Genomic DNA, 26,492 nt, shown 5'->3' on the forward strand with positions numbered 1-26,492 from the left:
TTTTCAAGGTCCATCCAAGATCGGCTGAAAACGGTGAAGTCACCATTTTTTACAGCTGAGTAGTATTCCATTGTGTATATATACCACAACTTGCTCAGCCACTCATCTGTTGTTGGACACCTGGGTTGCTTCCAGGTTTTGGCTATTACAAATTGTGCTGCCAAGAACATATGTGTACACAGATCTTTTTGGATGGATGTGTTGGGTTCCTTAGGATATATCCCCAGGAAGGGAATTGCAGGGTCATAGGGTAGGTCCATTTCTAGCCTTCTGAGAGTTCTCCAGACTGTTCTCCACAGAGTTTGGACCAATTTGCATCCCCACCAGCAGTGCAGGAGGGTTCCTTTGACCCCACAGCCTCTCAGCATTTGCTGCTGTTACCTTTTTGATGTATGACATTCTCACAGGAGTGAAGTGGTATCTCGCTGTTGTCTTTATTTGCATTTCTCTGACAATCAGAGACTTAGAGCATTTTTTCATGTGTTTCTCGACCTTTTGGATCTCTTCTGTGGTGAACATTCTGTCGATGTCCTCCCCCCATTTTTGGATGGGGTTTTTTGTTGTTAATCCACCTTCTGTCTCAATCCTTTGCCACTTAGTTTAATGTTACTTAAGTGTGTAGTGATTCAGTTTTTCACACTGTTTTCAATGAAATCATGATTCCTTGTGCATATTTTAGAATGTTCCACAATTAGCACATGACAATTCCAATTATTGTTTGCTCTAAACCATGCAATCTCCCCCACCTCTGTGAAAGCCTAAGATATTTTCCCCCACTTTTCCATCCTTTGATGCTTGGGCCTATAATAATAGTCAGTCACTAATTTAAATAACCCATGTATTTTAATGAAGCACATCTTGTTTCTGTCTGTGTTCATTTTCTCATCCCTTTTCTCCTGTTCTAAATCTGAATAGAAATGGAACTCATACTAAGTAATGTAGGCCCTTTGGCATAATAACCCTTTGCTTGTGTTTGTATGACATCTGTCTTCATGACCTAATAGTTAAAGTCCCAAATGGCATGAGTCTTGTGACCTGTTGTCCAGCAGCTGTGCCTGGTTTGCAAGACTTTACAACCTTCCCCCTACCCTTTTCTTGATTTTGCTTCTCTGGGTGAATAAGAGAATGTAGAGATGGTGTTTTGTTTGTTTGTTTGTTTTTGTTTTTTGCTTTTTTCATTTTTTTAAAATCATGTTGGAGAATTGTTGGCAAAGTTTTTTTGTTTTGTTTTGTTTTAATACTAGAAGCCTCCCTTGCTGAGTTTCTGTTCAAATTGTTTCACTCTCTAGAATTTTATTCTCCATAGTAAAGCAGTCTTCCTCCCCCTCCCCGCTTTGCCTTTTTTTTTTTTTTTTAATATTTCATATTAGAGAGTTTCGGGTGGAGGTAGGTAGCATAATGGTTATGCAAAGAGGCTCTCATGCCTGAGGCTCTGAAGTCCCAGGTTCAATCCCCCACCACCACCATAAGTCAGAGCTGATCAGTGTTCTGGTAAAAAAAAAAAAAAAAAAAAAAGTTTCATGTGAAAGAGAAGAGAAGCCAGAGTACCACTCTAGCACAGGGCTTGAACTGGGAACCTTGGGCATACCAGTTCCACACCTTATCATTTGAGCTTTCTATTTTATTTTTATTTTATTTAAGTATTATTTATTGGATAGAGATAGAGAAATTGGGGGTGAGGGAGAAAGCAAGAGAGATAGGTATAACCTGAGACATCATTTGTGAGACTTCCCTCTCCCCCCAGATGTGGACCAGGTGCTTGAGAACCTGAGTCCTTGCACATGGTGTCATGAGCTACCATCCAGCCCCTGCCCCCCCCCACACACACACACAAGCAGTCTTAATATGTGCTTGCCTGTAAGTTCTTGGTAGTTCATGAATCTCTGCTATTTGGGCACTGTTTATTAAAACTATTATGATTATGACCTCCAGAATTGGACTACTTTGCCTTATTTTGTTTTTACTGGGAACCTTACTCAGAATTAAGTAAAATTAAAAAAAAATTTTTTTTGTCTCTTCCACTGCATTCAGGCTTATGTTTTTTTCCCTGTTTCTTTCTCTCTTTTTAAAAAAATATTTATTTATTTATTCCCTTTTGTTGCCCTTGTTTTATTGTTGTTGTTATTGATGTCATTGTTAGGACAGAGAGAAATGTAGAGAGGAGGGGAAGACAGAGAAGGACCTGCTTCACCGCCTGTAAAGCGACGCCCCTGCTAGGTGGGGAGCCGGGGGCTCGAACCGGGATTCTTTTTTTTTTTTAATATTTATTTTATTTATTTATTCCCTTTTGTTGCCCTTGTTGTTTTATTGTTGTAGTTATTATTGTTATTGTCGTTGTTGGATAGGACAGAGAGAAATGGAGAGAGGAGGGGAAGACAGAGAGGAGGAGAGAAAGACAGACACCTGCAGACCTGCTTCACCGCCTGTGAAGCGACTCCCCTGCAGGTGGGGAGCCGGGGTTCGAACCGGGATCCTTATGCCGGCCCTTGTGCTTTGCGCCACCTGCGCTTAACCCGCTGCGCTACCACCTGCGCTTAACCCGCTGCGCTACCACCTGACTCCCTCTCTCTTTTAATGCTACTAGGATTATTGCTGGGACTTGGTACCTGCATGACTCCACTGTTCTTTGTGACCTTTTTCTTTCTTTCTTTCTTTTTTTTCCTCCAGGGTTATTGCTGGGCTTGGTGCCTGCACCATGAATCCACCGCTCCTGGAGGCCATTTTTTTCCCCCTTTTGTTGCGCTTGTTGTTGTAGCCTCGTTGTGGTTATTATTATTGCCGTTGTTGATGTTGTTCGTTGTTGGATAGGACAGAGAGAAATGGAGAGAAGAGGGGAAGACAGAGAGGAGGAGAAATAGACAGACACCTGCAGACCTGCTTCACCACCTCTGAAGCGACTCCCCTGCAGGTGGGGAGCTGGGGGCTCGAACCGGGATCCTTACACCGGTCCTTGCGCTTTGCGCCACATGCGCTTAAGCCACTGAGCCACTGCCTGATCCCCACTTTTTATTTTTTTCCACCTTTTCTTTCTTCTTGATGGAGTGTCAGAGATAGTGGGAGGGAGAGAGAGAGAGAGAGAGAGGAGGAAAGATACTTACAGCATTGCTCTATCGTTTGTGAAGCTTTCCCACTGCAGGTAGGAACCAAACACTTGAACCCCCCCTGGTGTTGTGTGATTATGTGTGTGCTCTACCAGGTGAGCCACCACCTAGGCCCTAAGCTTAAATTTTAACTCAATTATACCAGTACAAATGTGGAGGTTGGAAAGTGTCAGTCTGACTGACTGGATAGCTAACTCTCCTTCTCTCTCTCTCTTTTTTAAAAATTTATTTATTTATTTTGCCTTTAGGGTTGTTGCTGGGACTCGATGCCTGCACTACAAATCCACTGTCTCTGGAGGCTATTTTTTCTCTTTTGTTGCCCTTGTTGTTTATCATTATTGTTATTGCTGTCATTGTTGCTGGATAAGACAGAGAACTCTAGACAGGAGGGGAAGACAGAGGGGGAGAGAAAGTTAGACATCTACAGACCTGCTTTCAACCGCCTATGAAGCGACCCCCCCTACAGGTGGGGAGTTGGGAACCTGGATTCTTAAGCTGGTCTTTGCATTTCGCACCATGTGTGCTTAACCTGCTGCATCACTGCCCAGCCCCCCTCTGTCTTTGTTTTAAGTTCTGTTTAAAGACTGTGAAGCATTCTTTAAAAATAAATATATATACACATATACATATATAAATATAAAAGAAAAAGGGAAAAGGCAGGGGTAAATAGCATAATTATTATGCAAAGAGACTCTCATGCCTGAGGCTCCAAAGTCCCAGGTTCAGTCCCCTGCACCACCATAAGCCAGAGCTGAACAGTGCTCTGGTAAAAAAAAAATTAAAGATAAAGACTATGAAGCTTTCTTCATGCAAGCTTAAATCAAATGATCAGTATGGAACTTGTACTGTCACATAAAATTCTGTTATTTGAGTCTGTAGATAATCTATCTGATCAACCACTTAGGTATTTTATTTTTTATTTTTTTGCCTCCAGGGTCATTGCTGGGGTTTGGTGCCTTCAGTATGAATCCACTGCTCCTGGAGGCCATTTTTCCCACTTTGTTGACCTTGTTGTTGTCATTATTATTATTGTCATTGCTATTGTTGTTGTTGGATAGGACAGGGAGAAATCGAGAGAGGAGGGGAAGATGGGGAGAGAAAGATAAGACACCTGCAGACCTGCTTCACCGCTTGTGAATCGACCTTGTGAAGGTGGGGAGCTGGGGCCTTGAACCGGGATCCTTACTTTGTTCCTTGTGCTTTGTGCCATGAGCCTTTAACCTACTGCACTACCACCCGACCCCCCCCCTTAGGTATTTTTTGCTGATACTTGGAGATGTTACTGTCTCTTTGTATATTGTGTTCCCCAAAACAGCATTTAGATACCTGTTGTCATAGGAGGCAGATTTTTTTGTTTTTACTTTAAAAAAAAATCATTTTATTAGTGATTTAATAATGGTTTACAAGATTATAAGATTTATATTTCCACACCCCACCCAGCACCACAGTTCTGTGACCCCCCTACCTCCCAAGGATAACCACCATAGTTTTCATAGTCTTAGCTTCAGTTTGATATTTTTTTTTTTTTTTATTGTTGTCATTGTTGGATTGGATAGGACAGAGAGAAATGGAGAGAGGAGGGGAAGACACCCACAGACCTGCTTCACCACTTGTGAAGCGACTCCCCTGCAGGTGGTGAGCCGGGTGCTTGAACCAGGATCCGGTCCTTGTGCTTCATGCCACTTGCGCTTAACCTTTTGTGCTACCGCTGTACTCCCTTTTTAAAAAAATTTATTTATTTTTTCCTTTTTGTTGCCCTTGTTGTTTTATTGTTGTAGTTATTGTTGTTGTCATCATTGTTGGATAGGACAGAGAGAAATGAAGAGAAGAGGGGGAGATAAAGACAGACACCTGCAGACGTGCTTCACTGCCTGTGAAGCGACTCCCCAGCAGGTGGGGAGCCAGGGTCTTGAACCTGGATCCTTAAGGTGGTTCTTGGTGCTGTGCGCCATGTGCGCTTAACCCCCTGCGCTATGGCCCTGACTCCCGACATTCCTTTTAAATGAGTTCATGTGTTTCAAGTCTTTATATTGTACATACAAGTGAAACTATTCAGTAGTTGCCTTTCATAGAAATGCAGGTCATTTGGTAACAAATCTAATACTATAGCAACAAGAGTACTTGAACACAGGGGGCTGGGCTGTGTGTGGTACACCTGGCTAAGGACACATATTACCAAGCACAAGGACTCAGGTTCAAGCCCCCATTCCCTGTCTGTAGGGGGTCTGCTTCATGAGTGGTGAAGCATTTCTGCAGGTGCCTATTTTTCTCTCCCACTCTCTTTTTTAATATTTTTATTTATTTATTATTGGATAGAGACAGAAATTGAGAAGGGAAGGGGAGATTGAGAGGGAAAGACACCTGCAGTCCTACTTCACCACTTGTGAAGCTTTTACCCTGCAGGTGGGGACCAGGGATTTGAACCTGGATCCTTGCTCACTATAATATATGCGTTTAACCAGGTGCACCACCACTTGGCCCCTTTCTCCCTCTATCACCCCATACCTTTCAATTTCTCTCTGTACTACTTAATAAAAAAAATAATAATAAGGGGGAAAAAGGCCACCAGGAGTGATGGATTCGTTGTGCTGGCATCGAGCCCCAGCAGTAACAACCTGGTGGCAATAGAGGAAAAAAGAACACTGGAATGCAAACTCTTAAATTAAAAAACCTCTAGATATTATATATGGCAAGAAAAAAATGAGTAAACAAAAGTTGTAAGAAAGATTAAAAAGAAAGAATGACATCATTTAACAAGATGTAGAGGACTATATGAGGAATCTTTACCTGGGTTTTATAATCAGAATTGGGAGAGGTCTGAGACAATAGTGGGTTTATCTAAACTGTTTATCTGAACATCTTTATCTGTACTGTTAAGAACTACTTCACTGTCCCTTATTAAAGGAATAATTTTAATAGAAAGTAGGCCAAATAGTGCCTATATAGTTCCTTTTTCCTTTGTTAAATGAATTACTTTTCAGGTATTAGAGATATATTTATAGCAGTGTCTTATATTTTGCAACCAGCTATAGTCATTTTATTCTATTGTGGTTATGATATCCAAGATTTAAGAATTTGGAAGGCATCTGCTTTAAGATAGATAGATAATATGTCTCTCTTGTAAGTAGGACAGTAAAGAAATTGAAGAAGAATGGATTCAAGGGAGTTTATATCCCATATGTGCTACCTTTTGATAAAAGGTAGATTTTTACTTCAAAGCCCAAATGTTTCATTCTCAAGTCCAGAACTATGTATTCCACTCCAAAATCCATACATTAAATTTATTTTAAAATAAAACAGGTAGTAGGCATTAATTCAAAATTTTCCCTGAGCATCTCAAGAATAGCTCTTTTTTTCCTCTTTCTAATATGAGGGTATGTATAAATTGGTTGGTCAGTTGAGACTCTCCTATATGTTTTTCCCCTTATTATGTAGTCTGACAGTTGACCTTATCACTCTGTAATTTATTTCAATTCATTTGAGTTTTCTGTTTTCTCTTTCCTTTTTTTTTTTTTTTTATCACAATGAAGGCATATATATTCAGTCCAATAAAACATTAAGGGGTAAGCTGTAGAACATTTAAATTGCCCCATCTCCTCTCCACTAACACTTAATCACTAGAATGGAAGGTTGAGGAAGATGATACTGGAACCAGAATGGTGAGTTATTTGTTCTCAAGAACAAGGATATAGTAGTAATTTTTGGTATATGTAACTTATTTATTTATATTTTACCACCAGTGTTATCTGGAGCTTAGTGCCTCTACTGTAAATCCACCCCTCCCAGCAAATATATAGATATATATATATTTTTTTTTTTTATTTTTTATAGAGACAAATTCAGAGGGGAGGAAGAGGGTGGTAGGGAGAAAGAGAGACCTGTAGTGCTGCTTTACCACTCATGAAGCTTCCCCCTGAAGGTGGGTACCAGGAGTTTCAACTTGGGTCCTTACACATGGTTGGTCACCTGTACACTCAACCAGGTGTGCCACCACTTGGCCCCTAAGATGAGTGATTAAAAATGTAATCAGAGGAGTCGGGTGGTAGTGCAGCGGTTTAAGAGCACATGGCCCGAAGCCCACGGACCAGTTTAAGGATCCCGTTCGAGCCCCCGGCTCCCCACCTGCAGGGGAGTCACTTCACAGGCGGTGAAGCAGGTCTGCAGGTATCTTGTCTTTCTCTCCTCCTCTCTGTCTTCCCCTCCTCTCTCCATTTCTCTCTGTCCTATCCAACAATGACGACAACAAGAATAACTACAACAATAAAACAACAAGGGCAACAAAAGGGAATAAATAAATTAAATATAATCAGGTGGTCTAGGTGGAGGTACACTAATTGAAGCATTGGGTATGCAGTCATGAAGTCTTGAGTTCAGTCTCTGGTACCACATGTGCCAGAGTGATGCTCTGGTTCTCTCCTATTCTCTCTCATAAAATAAATAAATAAATAAATCTTAAACAAAATCAGGGACCAGGCAGTGACACATCTACTTAAGTACACACATTACAGTGAGCAAGGATCCAGGTTCAGGCCCCTGGTCCCCACCTGCAGGGAGAAAGCTTCATGAGTGGTGAAGCTGCAGGTCTCTCTCTCTCTCTCTCTCTCTCTCTCCCTCTCCATACATATCTCCCCTCTCCTTTCAATTTTTCTTTGTCTCTATCCAATAATAAGTAAATAAGAATATTTAAAAAGAAAAAATTGAATCAGAACTATACCTTGGAAACCTACAATCTGGTAACCTATTAATCACAAAAAGAAAAAAAATCAGAAGTATTAAAGCTATGATGTGAGTTCATATTAGTTGAAATAATTTCAGCTAACCTAAGATAAATCTAACTGATTGAAAATAGTGGTATTTTCCCCAGATAGAAGCACTGTTTTATTTTTTCCTAGATTGCTGAATAGCTTACTTGGAAAGAGGGGCTGAGTGGTTATAGATATAGATGAAATTTTTCCGTTAGCAAATCATTCTTCACAAATAGCTAAATAAGATTTCTTTTTTTTAATTATTTTTTATTTATAAAAAGGAAACATTGACAAAACCATAGAATAAGAGGGGTACAGCTTTGCACAATTCCCACCAGCAGACCTCCGGATACCATCCCTTCCACTGATAGCTTTCCTATTCTTTAACCCTCTGGGAATATGGACCCAAGATCATTGTGGGATGCAGAAGGTAGAAGGTCTGGCTTCTGTAATTGCTTCCCCGCTGAACATGGGCGTTGACAGGTCGATCCATACTCCCAGCCTGTCTCTCTCTTTCTCTAGTGGGGAAGGGCTCTGGAGAAGCAGAACTCCAAGGCACATTGGTGGTGGTCTGTCCAGGGAAGTCTGGTTGGCATCATGGTAGCATCTGGAACCTGGTGGCTGAAAAGAGAGTTAACATATAAAGCCAAACAAATTGTTGAACAATTATGGACCTAAAGGCTGGAATAGTACAGATGAAGTGTTGGGGGGGGGGGTTTCCTCCATTTTGTAGATAGCTAGTAGGCATATTTTAGTTATATTTCAAAGGGCCTGTAGCTATACTAGTGTTTTTTTTTTTTTTTTTTGCCTGAGCCTGAAGTCTGATATGCATGTGGATAATTGTCTGGGGAGATGATGTCATGCCTGGAAAAAGGACCAGAAAGCTGGATCAGGGAAGAGAGTAGCTCCCTAATATGGGCAAGGGGTATAAATACTTTGTTGACTGTAAACTCCATCGATTTGATGTGACCTGGGGCCCATAATTAGCTTAGGAGCCTGTGTGACCTCTGCATCCCTCTAGATCTGAGCTCACATTCTATGGTGCTAAATAGATTTCTAAGTATCTTCTTACCTCAAGCAATATTCTGTTTTATCATTTAAAAAAAATATTTATTCCCTTTTGTTGCCCTTGTTTTATTGTTGTAGTTATTATTGATGTCGTCATTGTTGGATAGGACAGAAAGAATGAGAAGGGGAGAAAAAGATAGACACCTGCAGACCTGCTTCATTGCCTGTGAAGCGACTCCCCTGTATGTGAGGAGCCAGATGCTGGTACCAGGATCCTTACTCTGGTCCTTGCACTTTGTGCCACGTGGGCTTAACCTGCTGCGCTACCTACGGACTCTCTCTGTATTATCACTTAAGTGCTCGATGTGATTTTTTGTTTTGTTTTGTTTTGTTTTTACCAGAGCACTGATCCGCAGGGGATTGAACCTGGGACTTCGAAGCCTCAGGCATAACAGTCTATTTGCATAACCATTATATTATCTACCCCTGCCCTAATGTGACAGGATCTTTACACTTTCTTCTTTCACATGCAGTGTTTTGTTTAAGAAAGTACTAGAGGGAAGTTGGTGGTAGCGCATCCGGTTAAGTGCACATGGCCCAAAGTGCAAGGACCGGATCCGAGTTCGAGCCTCTGGCTCCCCCACCTGCAGGGGAGTCGCTTCACAGGCAATGAAGAAAATCTGCAGGTGTCTTTCTCTTTCCCTCTCTGTTTCCTCTCCTCTCTCCATTTCCCTTTGTCCTGTCTTTTTTTTTTAATTTATTTTTTATTTAAGAAAGGATAAATTAACAAAACCATAGGGTAGAAGAGGTACAACTCCACACAGTTCCCACCACCCAATCTCCATATCCCATCCCCTCCCTCTTTGCAGTAACAACGATGACATCAATAAGTACCCAATAAGTATCGGGCATTAAACCGGTTCTTGCTGCATTGCTGATAGTATGGCCTATTTACATAATCATTGTTTTGCCTGATCTATCTTCTTTCTACCTCGAGACCTGCCCTGCCTGCAGGGTAACACTAATCCCACCGGCTAAAACCCTGGCAGCATTTCTAAGGAAGCTTCCACCTTCCCAGCGTGCTTTTGCCCTTCTCCACCCCCTTTCCTAGTCACTTCCATTTCTGACTTGCCACTTCTGGTTTTATCGTATAAAGCCACTTCTGTTTCTGGTTTCTCTCTCTTCTTCTCTTTTCTCTCCCGTGTCCCAGCTTGGAGAAGGGCTGTTGTGCAGAGCAGAGGCGGCTATTGCAGTTTGGCGCCACATGGTTTAACCCAACTCTGGAGCATCCACATGAATAAAGAATTGTATTACCATGCCACCACGAGTTCCTGGTCTCTGTCCCGTGAAGCTAGTCTGGCAAATACAAAAACAATAAAAAATAAGAGCAGCAAAAGGGAAAATAAATATTAAAAAAAAATTAAAAAGAAAGTACTAGAATGAAAAAAAAAGTACTAGAATGTATTCTTTTGTTTTTTTCTACTGCTACTGTTTTATTTTCATCCATTAAGGCTGAGTTCATAATATTTCAGTAATGATGCATCGCCTAATAAACTATAGTTTATTTTGCTAAAAATACATAGAAAAATAGACTAATTTAGGTTAAGCGCACATGGCGCAAAGCACAAGGACCGGCATAAGGATCCCGGTTCGAGCCCCTGGCTCCCCACCTGCAGGGGAGAAGCTTCACATGCTGTGAAGCAGGTCTGCAGGTGTCTATCTTTCTCACCCTCTCTCTGTCTTCCCTTCCTCTCTCCATTTCTCTCTGTCCTATCCAACAACAGTGACATCAATAACAACAGTAATAACTACAACAGTAAAACAAGGGCAACAAAAAAAGAATAAATAAATAAATATTTTTAAAATGAGGGAGTTGGGCTGTAGCACAGCTGGTTAAGCGCAGGTGGCACAAAGCGCAAGGACCAGCATAAGGATACCGGTTCAAGCCCCTGGCTCCTCACTGGCAGGGGAGTCGCGTCACAGGTGATGAAGCAGGTCTGCAGGTGTCTTTCTCTCCCTCTCTCTGCCTTCCCCTCCTCTCTCCATTTCTCTCTGTCCTATCCAACAACGACGACATCAGTAATAACTACAACAATAAAAAAAAGGGCAACAAAAGGTAATAAATAATACATAAATATAAAAAAGTTTTTTAAAAAAGAAAAATATAACAATTTAAACTAAATTTATATGTTGTATATTTATGTTTGGGGAATGTATTCTTTTTAAAAAAATTATTATTGGATAGAGACAAAGAGAAACTGAGAAGAGAGGGGGAGGGGGAGAGACGGGGGAGAGAGGGAGAGAGAGAGCTGAAGCCCTCCTTCACCACTTGTGAAAGCTTTCACCCTGCAGGTGGGCACCGGAACTTGAACCCAGCTCTTTGCATGTTTTAATGTGTGCATTTAACAAGGTATACCACCGCCTGGCCCCAGTACTAGAATATATTCTTGGTGAAGCCTTTTCTGATTACCTGAGAAATAGATATTCTTTTTTTCCCAATGATTTAATAGCGATTTATAAAATTATGAAACAACTGGGGTATAATTCCACACTCTTCTTCCACCAGAGCTTTGTGTCCTCATTCCCTCCATTGGAAACTGCAATAGTTCTGCCAAGGTCACAGATATGGGTTGTCTATTTAATTTCTGTGACTATATTTACATATACTTGCCCCTTTTTTCCGTAGTGGGATAGGGGCCTGGAAAGGTGAGTTCTAGGGGCACATTGGTGAGGTCTTCCATCCAGGGCTTGCAGGATGGAATCATAGTAGCATCTGCAACTTGGTAACTGAAAGGCTGTACGATATAGAGCAGGACAAAATGTTTAATAAACAGGAACCAAAAAGGTAGGACTAATACAAGATGAGGGTAGGGATCTTAGGATGGTAAGAAGCTAGGAAGTCTATTTTAGGTATGTTCCAAAGGGCCTATGACTTTAGTAATTTTTGCTTGAGCTTTATAGCTAACATGCAGGTCAGCTAAAATTTCTGTCTAAGATGTTTTCCTGGATTTTCACAGTTTTCCATACTTCTGCTATATCAAATAGTTATTTCTGTTCCTCCCTACTGTGAGTCTCTCTGTTCAGCTCCATCTTATGGTGTTGCTGGGGACTAAGCCTAGGACCTTGTTGCCTTTGGGATGAAAATCTTTTTTGCATAACCCTTATACTGTTTCTCTGGCCCATTTTTTATCTTTTGATTCCTAGTACAGCCCTTAGTACAAGTAGATACTTATTAAATAATGGACTGATGGATAGTTGAATGAACAGATGGACAGGAGAAAGGGAGGGAGGGTGGGAGGGGGAGAAGAAAGGCCACATGGCCATGCCAGGAGCTTGTAAACAAACATTTGACTAGTTAAGTGCTCATAGAGGAATTAAAATCTTATTTCAGGGGCTGGCAGTAGCATACCAGGTTAAGCGCACATAGTATGAAGTGCAAGGACCCACACAAGAATTCCTACCTGCAGGAGGCTCGATTCATAAGTGATGAAGCAGATCTGAAGGTGTCTTTCTCTCCCCCTCTCTGTTTTCCCCTCCCCTCTCAATTTCTGTCCTGTCCTATAAATGAAAAATATGTCCTCCAGGAGTAGTGGATTCATAGTGCTGGCACCAAGCCCCAGTGATAACTCTTGAAACAAACAAACAAACAAAAAAAAGATTTTATTTCTGTGATTCTAAGATTAACTATTCAGCTTAGCATCCAGACTGGAACATTTTTGAGAATTCAGTTAGCAGAGGGATTTGGTATGAACTATTGCCATAAGCTAGCACTCTTTCAGACAAAGTGGGCCTTATGGCCACCCTACTAGCTTTCAGGAAAAATTACAGTCTATCCAAGAGAACACGTTTACCTATGTGAAAAGTCATCTGTGTTATTTTCCTGTTTATAAGTCCAGTTACATATAACTCCAAACCATTTAGTACCTCTGTTTATATGGGTTTATCTGTCACAGCTCTTATAGGTAGGTAACTGAGGACATTAAACCAACTTTGTGTTTTCAGTTTTAGTATCACTGTATTGAGGAAATGTTGATTTAAAAGGTGGTTGTTGTGACATGGGCACATTTCCACACTCCCCAAAATAGGTGTTAGTACAGCTCACCCTCCATGAAACCATCCTCCACTTTATTTGTATTAATAGTGTGCAACTTTGTCACAGAAACAATTTGAAAACTATTGTATTGCCTCAGTATAGAATATTACTGAGATTAGCTGCTTAACATTTTAATTCCTTTTAAAGCTTTTACTACTTCCTGTGTTAGTGTTCTAAGACCCTAACTTGCTTTCCAGAATTATCTTTCATTTAAAAAAAATATCTATTTATTTATTCCCTTTTGTTGCCCTTGTTGTTTTATTATTGTAGTTATTATTATTATTGTCATCGTTGTTAGATAAGACAAGAGAGATATGGAGAGAGGAAAGGAAGAGAGAAAGATAGACACCTGCTTCACCACTTGTGAAGCGACTCCCCTACAGGTGGGGAACCGGGGGCTGGAACCGGGATCCTTATGCTGGTTCATTATCTTTAAATTTTTTGTGAACTCTAGAACCTTGGCTCTATTATATGCTACATAAATTTTTTTTTAATTTATATTTATTTTTCCCTTTTGTTGCCCTTGTTTTTTTTAATTGTTGTAGTTATTATTGTTATTGATGTCGTCATTATTGTTAGGTAGGACAGAGAGAAATGGAGGGGGGGGACAGAGGGGGAGAAAAAGAGAGAAACCTGCAGATCTGCTTCACCGCCTGTGAAGCGACTCCCCTGCAGGTGGGGAGCCGAGTGCTCAAACCGGGATCCTTACACCAGTCCTTGCACTTGGTGCCACGTGCACTTAACCTGCTGTGCTACCTCCCAACTCTCTACATAAAAAAATTTTAAGTCTACTTACTGTTAAATGAAAAGACCTTGTGTTTCTTTTTTCTTAATAGTTATTTATTTTCCCTTTTGTTGCCCTTGTTTCTTATTGTTATTGTAGTTATTATTGTTGTTGTTATGACCTTGTGTTTCTTATCTCTATACTCTCTCTTTTTCTAGAGCACTGCTCAGCTCTGGCTTATGGGGATACTGGGGATTGAACCTAGGGCCTTTGGTGCCTTAGACATGAAAGCTTTTTGCATAACCATTGTGCTGTCTCCCCAGAACTATACTTGTCTCTACCCCTCCCTCCCAGCTTCTCAAAGTCCTCCCCTTTTTATCTTTTTTATTTATTCTTATTTTATTTTACCAGACTGCTATTCAGCTCTGGCTTCTGGTGGTGCTGGGCATTGAACCTGAGGCCTCAGAACCTTAGACATGAAAATTTTTTTGCTTAGCCCTTACACTATCTTCCCAGCCCAAGCCTACCCTTTTAAAATTGTACCCTTCATGACTGGGGAAATAAATAGCACAGTGGTTATACAGAAAGACTTTCATGCTTGAGGCACCAAAGGTTCCAGTTTCACACTCCAGCACCATTGGAAGCCAAGGTTTAGCAGTGAAGACTTTTAAATTACATTCTTCAATAATTCTCAGGTTAGCTTCATACATAGCAGTCTTTTTCCCTTTTTATTCCTCTCCTCCCCTCCCCTCCCCTCCCCTCCCCTCCCCTCCCCTCCCCTCTCCTCTCCTCTCCTCTCCTCTCCTCTCCTCCCCTCCCCTCCCCTCCCCTCCCCTCCCCTCTCCTCTCCTCTCCTCTCCTCTCCTCTCCTCCCCTCTCCTCCCCTCCCCTCCCCTCCCCTCCCCTTCCCTCCCCTCCCCTCTCCCCTCCCCTCCCCCCTCCTCCCCTCCCCCCTCCTCCCCTCCGCCCTCCCCTCCCCTTCCCCTTCTCCCCTCCCCTTCCTCCATCCCCTCCCCTTCCCCCTCTCCCCTCCCCTCCCCTTCCCCCACCCCCTCCCCTTCCCCCTCTCCCCTCCCCTCCCCTTCCTCCATCCCCTCCCCTTCCCCCTCTCCCCTCCCCTCCCCTTCCCCCTCTCCCCTCCCCTCCCCTTCCCCCATCCCCTCCCCTCCCCTTCCCCCATCCCCTCCCCTTCCCCCCTCTCCCCTCCCTCCCCTTCCCCCTCTCCCCTCCCCTTCCCCCTCTCCCCTCCCCTCCTCTTCCCCCCTCTCCCCTCCCTCCCCTTCCCCCTCTCCCCTCCCCTTCCCCCTCTCCCCTCCCCTCCTCTTCCCCCTCACCCCTCCCCATCTCTTCCCCCTCTCCCCTCCCCTTCCCCCTCTCCCCTCCCCTCCTCTTCCCCCTCACCCCTCCCCATCTCTTCCCCCTCACCCCTCCCCTCCCCTTCCCCCTCTCCCCTCCCCTCTCCTTTCTTTTCCTTTCCTTTTTTTTCTTCCTCCCTCCCTCCCTCCCTCCCTTTCTTTTTCTCTTTCTTTTCTGTTCCAGAGTACTGTTCAGCTCTGGTTTATGGTGATGCTGGAGCTTGAACCTGGGACCTCAGAGTCTCAGGCATAAAAGTCTTTTGTATAACTGCTATACTATTGCTTGGCCAGGTAAAGTAAATAGTCTTTGAACTCTGGATGTCTACACATACTATGGAGCCTCCTCACAAGCCCTTTTTCTTTTTCCATTCTGAGGGAGAGAGAGAAAAGGAGGAGAAGGAGAACTAAAAGCACTGTTCCACGATTTATTCATTTTGTTTTTGTTGGTCCCATATTGTGCTAGCAGTACCTCATGTATGCAACACGAATGTTCTACCACTGAACTATCTCCCTGCTCCCTACGCATTATCTTTTAATTACTTTCCTACTTTAAAAGAAAATGATCTTCTTAAATTTATTTATTTACGTATTTATGAAAGAGTGGGGTAAAAGGACCAGAGCATCACTTTGGCATATGCAGTGCTGTTGTTCAAACTCAGAACCTGATACTTGTGAGCCCATTGTCTTATCCATTGCCTCACCTCATGGGCTACTTTTTCCCTTTTAATTATTTACTTTTAATTTTTTACCCTTGCTATTGACATTTCTTAGATGGTGTTTGACCTTTCTTATGTTTGTGTTTCTAAAAATGTACTGTCTTTTAAAAATAATTTTATTTGTTATTAATAGTTTGTTACATAAAAGTAGACATTCTGTATAAAACTCTGAGAACCTATTACCCCAATGTTTTAAATAGAATATTGTAATATAATACACATCAATGACAAACTTAGTTTCTTAAAAAGTAATTTAAACAGTAAAATATGTCACTGTATAAATAATAAACTATCACAGAAGAATGTTAAGATGCTTAAAACATACTTCCTGACCACCAGTAACTAATATGTGTAAAAAACAGTTACTTTGGACTGGAGAGAGAGCTCACCACTGTGTGGCTTACTATGTGTGTGGCCTGGTTTGAGCTCCAACATCACATGGGAGGTGTTCCAGTACTAAATAAGCTTCTGTACTCTTGTGTGTCTCTCTTTCTCTTTCTGCTACCACCTGAATGAAACTTTGTTCAGGAATGTGTGCTCTGTATCCAGTGAGCCACCTGCTGACCCCAGTAACTTACCTAATAGAACACATACCTTGTCATGTGCGAGGCTTTGGGTTCCAGCTCTAACACCATATAGGAGCACATGAACAGCACTGGGGGAGCTTCGTGAATGCTGAAGCAATATTGTGGTATTTTCCCCATCTCTCCTCTCCCCTTCTCCCCTCCTCAGTAAAGAGTTAGAAGGATGGGCTTAGGACTGGGTTGTGGCTCACCTGGTTGAGTGTACCTGTTACAGTGCAAGGATCCAGGTTTGAGCTCCTGGTCCCCACCTGCAGGGGGAAAGCTTTGCAAGTCGTGAAGCAGTGCTACAGGTGTCTCTCTGTCTCTCTTCCTCTCTGTCTCCCCCTTCCCTCTTGATTTCTGTCTCTATTCCAATAAATAAACAAAGATAATAAAAAAATAAGTTTAGGTGGGGGCAGGGGAGATAGCAAAATGGTTATGCAACAAACTCTCATGCCTGAGGCCCCAAAATCTCAGGTTCAGTCCCCAGCACCACCATAAACCAGGCCTAAGCAGTGCTCTGGTGTTTCTCTCTGTCTCTCTCAAAAATAAAATAAATAAAATATTTTTTAAAAAATTAAGTTTAAAAAAAAGAGGAGATATTTAAAAAAATTAGATACAAAGTATATTTTAAACCAAAGGACAGAAAATATATACAGGCTGGAGAGAGAGATCACCAGGTAGAGTGTACATGCAGCCCAGGTTGGAGCCTTGGGAGGTACCATTGCAGTGGTCTCTGAATGAATGAAAAAGCTGCCTAGAACAGTAAAATCACAAAGGAGACCTTAGCATCACCCCACCCTCCCCCCCAAAAAAACCCACATATGCTGAATGTGTGCTTAATGCCTTGTCCCATTTGTTTTGCAGATTTCAATGCCAAAAGGAAAAAGAAGGTAGCAGACATATACCAGGCCCTGAACAGTGAGCCCACTGATGTGGCTGCCCTCAGGCGCATGGCCATCAGTGAAGGAGGGCTCCTAACTGATGAGATCAGGCAAAAAGTATGGCCCAAGCTCCTCAATGTCAACACCAATGACCCACCTCTTATATCAGGTAAGAGAAGGGGTATCCTGTGAGGTAAGAGTGTTCAGGAGACAAGTGAAAAGTTATTTTGGGAATCTGGTTCTTATGCTCACTTCAGACTTAAGAGTAGATGTACTTGGGCCCATTCTTTTTCTTTTTATTTATTTTTTATTTTTTCTAGGCCCATTCTATTTTAATATTCCTTTCTGAACAGCTCAGTGCTTCTAAGATATCACAAATGTTAAAGTTCTTCTAGTTTCCACACTCATGTTTATTATTATTTATTTATTTTTAATTAATCAACTCCAGTTTATGGTGGTACCAGGGGTTGAACCTAAGACCTTGGAGCCTCAGACATGAAACTCTTTTTACTTGACCACCGTGCTGTCTGCCTGACCCCCACATTCATGATCTTTTTATTTATTAATAAAAAAAAAAAATCAGAGGTCTGCTTAGCTCTGGCTTATGGTGGTGTGGAGGGGAACTAAACCTGGAAATTCAGAGCCTCAGATCTAAAAGTCTTTGTTTTATTTTTATTTTATTTTTTTCTTTTAAATCAGAACACAGCTCAGCTCTGGCTTATGGTGGGGTGGGGATTGAAGCTGGGACCTTGGACCCTCAGGCAAGAGAGTCTTATTGCATAACCATTATGCTGTCTCCTCTACCCCATGATAGTCTTTTTTTTTTGTTTCCAGGGTTATTGCTGGGGCTCAGCACTATGAATCCGCTGCTCCTGGAGGCTATTTTTCCCATTTTGTTGCCCTTATTGTTTTGCTTGTTGTAGTTGTTATTGTTGTCATAGCTGTTGTTGTTGTTGGATAGGACAGAGAGAAATGGAGAGAGATGGGGAAGACAGAGAGGAGGAGAGAAAGATAGACACCTGCAGACCTGCTTCACTGCTTGCAAAGCGACTTCCTGCATGTGAGGAGCTGGGGGCTCAAACCGGGATCCTTACACCGGCCCTTGTGCTTTGTGCCATGTGCCCTTAACCCGCTGCGCTACCGCCTGACTCCCCATGATAGTCTTTTTATAATCACTATTCTCTCTCTCCTGCCCTTCATTCATGATCTTATTTGATTCTTTTAGTAACATGAGAGGTACTTATGGACAAAATTATCCCAGTTTTGCAGTTATGAACATTGGTGTTTCCCAGTGATGTACAGTGACTACCTTAGAACCAGAGCCTCCTTATTTCTCTCTCTTTTTAAAAATTTATTTATTTATTATTGGATAGAGACAGCTAGAAATTGAGAGGGAAGGGGCTGACAGAAAGGAAGAGATGCAGAGAAACACTTGCAGCCCTGCTTCACCACTCATAGAGCTTTCCCCTTGCAGGTGGGAACTGAGGGTTTGAACCCGGGTCCTTGTACATTGTAACGTGTGTGCTTAACCAGGTGTGCCACCACCCAGCTCTGTGACTTCTCTTTCTTTCTTTCTTTCTTTCTTTCTTTCTTTCTTTCTTTCTTTCTTTCTTTCTTCATTCCTTCCTTCCTCCCTTCCTTCCTTCCTTTATTCCTTTCTCCCTTTCTTTCCTTTTTTCCCCCTTTATTCTTTTTTAAAAATCTTATTTATTTATCATTGGATAGAGACAGAGAGAAATTGAGAAAGGAGAGGGGTATCAGAGACACCTACAGCCCTGCTTCACCATTCGTGAAGTTTTCCCCTGCAGTTGGGGACCAGAGGCTTGAACCCGGATCCTTACGCACTATAATGTATGCGCTTAACCAGGTACACCACAGCCTGGCCCCTCTACTGTTGTTTTTTTAAATATTTATTCCCTTTTTTTACCCTTGTTTTATTGTTGTAGTTATTGTTGTTGTTATTGATGTCATTGTTGGATAGGACAGAGAGAAATGGAGAGAGGAGGGAAAGACAGAGGGGGAGAGAAAGATAGACACCTGCATACCTGCTTCACCACTTGTGAAGTGATGCCCCTGCAGGTGGGGAGTCGGGGGCTCAAACTGGGATCCTTACGCAGGTCCTTGCAATTTGCACCACGTGCACTTAATCCAATGTTCTCCCGCCCACCTCCCCTCTACTGTTTTTATTTCCACTTCACTCAGTGGCCTCCTGAATATTCTTATGTTTCTTCCATGGTCACTATGGCTTGCAGAATATGGTGCATTTAGAACCAAACATGAGATTCTTCTCAAAATGTTGTATGTGGAGTTATTTCCTCTTTAGAAAAAAAGCCAAAGTATGTCCTCCAGGCCTTTGGTGTCATACCAGAATGTTTTGCTGCTGATCTGGCTTCTCAGACATTCTTGCAATAACAGTTCCCTTTCCTTCTATAGGGAAGGACTTACGACAGATGAGCAAAGACTATCAGCAAGTGCTGCTGGATGTCAGACGGTCTTTAAGACGGTTCCCTCCTGGTAAGAAGCTCTCTTGGTCTTGCTTAAAACTTTCTGACCCAGTTGCATTTACTTTCTTGTTTTGGCATTTTCTAGTCCTTCTTGTGTTGGTGCTTGCTAGTCTTGGAGTTTCCATCCCAGTACACAGTGTCACCTAACATGCAGGACCCTGTACCACACAATCTACTGAGTCATTCTTTCATTGACTTATTTACATTCTGACCTCCACTGTGAAAGCCTAGGCCAAACACAATTCCTCTTAACATAGAGTTGGTGAGAGAAAGGAATTTTTCCCATAAGAGCCATGGTAGAAACTTCATAGGAATTATTAACTCCATCTGTCTGGCCCTGAAGAATCATATAGGTTTAGAAGTGGGCATTAGCAAGAAATTCTAATACCTTCAGCTAGCTATGTTTATTAATAGAGTTATCGTACATATATTAGGTCTTCTGAATAAGAAATAAAGCTATTCTTGTCTGTTTAAAAGAGTTTTATTTCTGTCTCCATTTTTCCCTCCTTTGGCAATTGTAACATTAGGTTCCTGAGGAGAACACAATTGCTTAAAGGAACAATAAATGGAGTCTCAAATTCATTGTTTCACTCTTCTGACTTGGATTTTGTCTTTTAAAGGACCATCTTTCCTGCTTGTACCATTTTCCCCTAGAGCGGTTCTTGTGATTGCTATATAGCTAGTAGCCTACCAAGATAATTTCAGTATTTATATGTATGCATGTGTATATAGTAGGAGGGTGTGCAGAAACCTACACAGAGAAGTAAGAGATTGAAGCCATGTGTCAGTAACTGTCTTATAAATCATTACTTCCCCAATAAAATAATGGGGGAGAAAAGTAGTCCCATGATCCAATCTAGTCCCCTTTTCCTTTCCTGCTAATTTGGATGAAACATCATAAGACTGATAATCTTTTTTGTTCTCCAGATAAGCTGTTTTCCCTTTTAGCCCCTTTCTATCTTTTTCATTTTTGTGACTTTAGTCCATGTTATTCTTTCCATGTGATTTTACATTCCTTAAAAGAAAAAAAAAATTACTGTTTACTTTTATTAATGAAAAAGGAATCTAGCTTACTCTGGCATATGCGGTCTAGGGGATCAAGCTCAGGAGAGAGGAGAGCGAGAATAAGAGTAAGAACAGGGGTTCGGGCGGTAGCGCAGCAGGTTAGGCGCACGTGGCGCAAAGTGCAAGGACTGGCATAAGGATCCTGGTTCAGGCCCTTGGCTCCCCACCTGCAGGGGAATCGCTTCACAAGCGGTGAAGCAGGTCTGCAGGTGTCTATCTTTCTCTCCCCCTCTCTGTCTTCCCCTCCTCTCTCCATTTCTCTCTGTCCTATCCAACAACGAACGACATCAACAACAACAATAATGACCGCAACAAGGCTGCAACAACAAGGGCAACAAAAGGGGGAAAAATTGGCCTCCAGGAGCAGTGGATTCATGGTGCAGGCACTGAGCCCCAGCAATAACCCTGGAGGCAAAAAAAAAAAATGTGAGAACACCTGAGTATTGCTCAGCTCTGGTTTATGGTGGTGCTGGGGATTGAACCTGGTACTTCAAAGCCTTAGACATAAAAATCTTTTTACCTAACCATTATGCTGTCTCCTCAGAGTATTTTTTTATTGATTTAATAATTTTTTGATTTTTTAATTGATTTTTTAATTGATTTAATAATTATTAATAAGAGTATTTTTATTGATTTAATAATTTTTATTTAATAATTATTAATAAGACTGTAGGATAAGAGGGGTACAATTCCCACCACTGGAGTTCCGTATCCATTGGAAGCTTTCCTGTTCTTTATCCCTTTGTCCCTTTATTTATTCAATAGAGACAGAAATCAAAAGGGAAGGGGAGATAGAAAGGGGAAGAGAGACACCTGCAGCACTTTTTCACTGCTTATGAAGCTTCCCACATGCACACTAGGTGTTTGAACTTGAGTCATTGCTCTTTGTAACATGTGCACTCAACCATGTGTCCACCAACCTGCTCCCTCACAATATATTTTCCACTGGAAAAGCTGATAGTATAGGAAAGCTATGTTTTATACCTTTCTAAGATGTTTTGTAATGCCAAGGTTCGGTATTTTTTCATACTAAAAGCCACTTGAACTGAGGATCCATACTGTCTACTCTTCGAACTAACTGCATATTCTGAAATAGCCGTCTAGAAAGGCTCCCTTTTTTACAACTACATCTTTGGATCATTAGTCCTTCCTGTGATGTTTCATGATGTTTAGAAAAAAATGCATTGTTACTTTTTGTTGTTGTTGTTGTTAGAACATCAATCAGGGAGTCGAGCTGTAGCGCAGCGGGTTAAGTGCAGGTGGCGCAAAGCACAAGGACCGGCATAAGGATCCCGGTTCGAACCCCGGCTCCCCACCTGCAGGGGAGTCGCTTCACAGGCGGTGAAGCAGGTCTGCAGGTGTCTATGTTTCTCTCCTCCTCTCTGTCTTCCCCTCCTCTCTCCATTTCTCTCTGTCCTATCCAACAACGACAACAACAATAATAGCTACAAAGAACATCAATCAGCTCTGACTATTTTTTGTTGTTTTGTTTTTGCCTCCAGGGTTATGGTGCCTGCTTCTGGAGGACATTTTTCCCATTTTGTTGCCCTTGTTGTTTATCGTTGCTGTTATTATTGCTGTCATTGTTATTGGATAGGGCAGAGGGAAACTGAGAGAGGAGGGGAAGAAAGAGGGGCGAAGAGAAAGATACACAAACATCTGCAGACCTGCTTCACCGCTTGTGAAGAGGACCCCCCTCCCCCCCCTCCCCCGCAGGTGGGGAGCTGGGTGCTGGAACTAGGATCCTTAAACTTCATATCCTTACACTTCAGGTCCTTGCACTACATGTCATGTGTGCTTAACCCACTGCACTACCGCCTGGCCCCCTCAGCTCTGACTATTGTTAGTGTCAATAATTAAACCCGGGGATGCAAGTGGTGGTACACCTGGTCGAGCGCATGTATTACAACGATGACATCAGTAACAACAACAATAACTACAATAACAATAAAAAAAAAACAAGGGCAACAAAAGGGAAAATAAATAAATATTAAAAAAAAAAAACCTCGGGAGTCGGGCTGTAGCGCAGCAGGTTAAGCGCAGGTGGCGCAAAGCACAAGACTGGCATAAGGATCCCGGTTCGAACCCCGGCTCCCCACCTGCAGGGGAGTCACTTCACAGGCGGTGAAGCAGGTCTGCAGGTGTCTCTTTCTCTCTTCCTCTCTGTCTTCCCCTCCTCTCTCCATTTCTCTCTGTCCTATCCAACAACGATGACATCAATAACAACAATAATAACTACAACAATAAAACAACAAGGGCAACAATAGGAATAAATAAATTAAGTAAATATAAAAAAATTTAAAAAAAAAACTCATACAATTAACAATGTGAACAGTAGTGATTTGGTTAAGATGGCATTTGTAGGTTCCCCCACTGTAAGACTGCTAATGATTGCAACCATAAGGGCAACAAAAGGGAATAAATAAATAATAATGAAAAAAAAAGACTGCTAATCATTGGGAGTAGGGTCCAACAACGACATCAATAATAACTACAATAATAAAACAACAAGATCAAAAGGGAATAAATAAATGTTAAAAAATTTTTAAAGGACTGCTAATCATTGACTCTTTCCTATATATATAGCCAGGCTCTATCAATACTGTATAAAGTCTAGTCTGTTTTTCCAAATTGTAGTTTATTTTCTTTCTTTTTAAATTAAAAAAAAACATTTACTTATTTATTCCCTTTTGTTGCCCTTGTTGTTTTTTATTTTTGTGGTTATTATTGTTGTTCTTGATGTTGTCGCTGTTGGATAGGACAGAGAGAAATGGAGAGAGGAGGGGAAGACAGAGACGGGGAGAGAAAGACACCTACAGATCTGCTTCACCACCTGTGAAGCGACTCCCCTGCAGGTGGGGAGCCCAGGGCTCGAACTGGGATCCTTCCACTGGTCCTTGCGTCTTGCGCCACCTGCACTTTAACCCACTGCGCCACTACCCGACTCCGCTCTTTTTTTTTTTTTTAATAAAAATTTTATTTATTTATTTATGAGAAAGATAGAAGGAGAGAGAGAAAGAACCAGACATCACTCTGGTACATGTGCTGCTGGGGATCAGACTCAGGACCTCATGCTTGAGAGTCCAAAGCTTTATCACTGTGTCACCTCTAGGACCACACTTTCTTTCTTTCTCTTTATTATTTTTACTGCCACCAGTGTTATCGGTGGAACTCATTTCCTGCACAACAAATCCACCTCTCCTGGTGGCCATTTTTCCTTTTTTTTATTTTAATTTTAATTGATAGAACAGAGAGAAATTGAGAGGGAGTAGGGCAGGGGGCATTAAGAGGGAAAGAAAGACACCTGCAATATTTGTTTCACCACTCGTGAAGCTTCTCCCCTGCAGGTGGGGACCAGGGACATGAACCTGGATCTGGATCTTTATGCATGGTAATGTATGTGCTCAACTGGTTGTGCCACTACCCTGCCCCATAGGATTTCTTCTTTTTTTTTTTGCCTCCATATTGCTGGGGTTCGGTGCCTGCACTTTAATCCACTGCTCCTGGAGGCCATTTTTCCCTTTTGTTGCCCTTGTTGTTTATCATTATTGTTATTGTTGTCATTGATGTTGTTGTTGGATAGGACAGAGAAAAATCGAGAGAGGAAGGGAGACAGAGGGGGAGAGAAAGGTAGACTCCTGCAGACCTGCGTCACCACTTGTGAATTGACCCTCCTGCAGTGGGGAGCTGGGGGCTTGAACCGGCATCCTTACACCAGTCCTTGCTTTGCACCATGTGCACTTAACCCACTGTGCTACCACCCGACCCACTATTTTCTTTATTAAACAAATTATCCGAACATCCGTTACTGTCTCCCTAACCTCTGTGTTAATAGGCTGCATGCTATGTTTAAGAACATCTTCCCTTCATTTTCCTCCCCAGGCATGCCAGAAGAACAGAGAGAAGGGCTCCAGGAAGAACTGATTGATATCATTCTCCTCATTTTGGAGCGCAACCCACAGCTACACTACTACCAGGGCTACCATGACATTGTGGTCACGTTTTTGCTGGTGGTAGGCGAAAAGCTGGCAACATCGCTGGTAGAAAAATTGTCTACCCACCACCTCAGGTACTAGTGCAGAGAGACATAAGAGGATATGTATTACTCCCCAAGCGCCCCCCCCCCCAGGGTTAACTCCTCAGCCTATTTTCTAATCAGTTCTTTCTATAGATTTGGCCCCCATCTCTGGTCTAAGTATTTGATCTGATAAACCTTATTGAGGTTTGTTGTCTCCCTCTAGGGATTTCATGGATCCAACCATGGACAACACCAGGCATATATTAAACTATCTGATGCCCATCATTGACCAGGTGAATCCAGAACTCCATGACTTCATGCAAAGGTATGTATGTGTTTAGATCTCTGTATGTACATTCACAACACATATCACTTCAGCTTTCTTCAAGCTTCTGTTTCTTCCTTACAAATCAATCTTATCATATATATATATATATCCCCACCCCACCCTACCCCATAACTCTGGCTTATGGTGGTGCTGGGGATTGAACCTGGTAACTCAGAGCCTGAGGCATGAAAGTTGTTTTGCATAACCACTGTGCTATCTCTCCAGCTCCATCGTCTTATATTGATTAGTGTTATGCTCCTCTGGGCTATCCTTTTCTAGTTACCAGTGCTTAGATGCTATAATCTTTCATTTTAGGTGCTATGACCTTTCAGGGATAAAGGAAATATCACAGCCCATGTCTTTGAGGAGTTTATATCTAGTAGGGAGAGATAAGGTATATATGTCAAGATAGACTTTGGGAGAAGTTAAGACTTCTATAGGATCTATTGGCAAGAAAGACAAAACCATCTGTGGGTGGTTTTAATTCCCTAGTACAAAGGAGAAGCAGTATTTCTTTGCAAATCTCAAGATTTTTAAAAATCAGAAATGTGTTCTTAGCTAGTGTCTCATTATTTTTTAAATTTTTTTTATTATATTTTATTTATTGGTTAGAGACAGCCAGAAATGAAGAGGGAAGGGGGTGATAGAGAGGGAGAGACACAGAGCGATACCTGCAGCCCTGCTTTACCACTCGTAAAGCTTTCCCCCTGCAGGTAGGGACTGGGGTCTTGAATCCGGGTCCTGGTGCATTGTAATACATCTGCCACCACCCAGCCCCTGTGTCTCATTTTTTTAAAATACAATTTCAAGGTATTTTCATTTCTCATGTCAACTGCAAAATCAGCACAATTGTGTGTTCAAGTCTTAATAAGTATATGTGGTTATGTTCTTCAAAAGGGTATGACTTTCTCAGAACTAGAATTATAGTGTAATTCTCTGAAAACAGTATATCTTCAGTAGCAGCTTGTTTTTCTTACTCTGTAATTAACATTTGTTTGCTATTAGAAGAGCTTTCAGTGAGATAAGGCAAGCAGAATCCTGTATTAATGCCATAATGCTGGTTACTTTTTAATCATTTTGAATTTTGTGGAGAAGCTACAGAAAAGCTAAGTGACTGAATATTCCAGAGAGCATGTTACCAAAATGCTTCCTTTTCACAAAGAAAAAAATCTAGAGAAGCAATAAGGGATGAGTCAGCAAAGAACCTGACCTCTGAATTCATTTTCTTGCTCCTAGTGCCGAAGTGGGGACCATCTTTGCCCTCAGCTGGCTCATCACCTGGTTTGGCCATGTCCTATCTGACTTCAGGCATGTTGTACGGTTATATGACTTCTTCCTGGCCTGCCACCCACTGATGCCCATTTACTTTGCAGCTGTTGTAAGTATAG

At 41.9% G+C, this 26,492-nt stretch overlaps 1 protein-coding gene across 1 annotated transcript in view; it reads left to right on the plus strand.

The window, feature by feature from the left end:
- The window catches only part of TBC1D20 (TBC1 domain family member 20), a 35,217-nt gene that overhangs the window by 1,086 nt on the left and 7,639 nt on the right, over positions 1 to 26,492 (plus strand). Inside the window, exons 2-6 of the mRNA XM_016188117.2 lie at positions 17,173 to 17,358; positions 19,623 to 19,703; positions 24,641 to 24,827; positions 25,000 to 25,101; positions 26,341 to 26,482. Of these exons, the coding sequence (XP_016043603.1) occupies positions 17,173 to 17,358; positions 19,623 to 19,703; positions 24,641 to 24,827; positions 25,000 to 25,101; positions 26,341 to 26,482 (698 nt within the window). The remainder of the gene's footprint in view (positions 1 to 17,172; positions 17,359 to 19,622; positions 19,704 to 24,640; positions 24,828 to 24,999; positions 25,102 to 26,340; positions 26,483 to 26,492) is intronic.

Source organism: Erinaceus europaeus, chromosome 1, assembly GCF_950295315.1.
Source record: "Erinaceus europaeus chromosome 1, mEriEur2.1, whole genome shotgun sequence".
NCBI lineage: Eukaryota > Metazoa > Chordata > Mammalia > Eulipotyphla > Erinaceidae > Erinaceus > Erinaceus europaeus.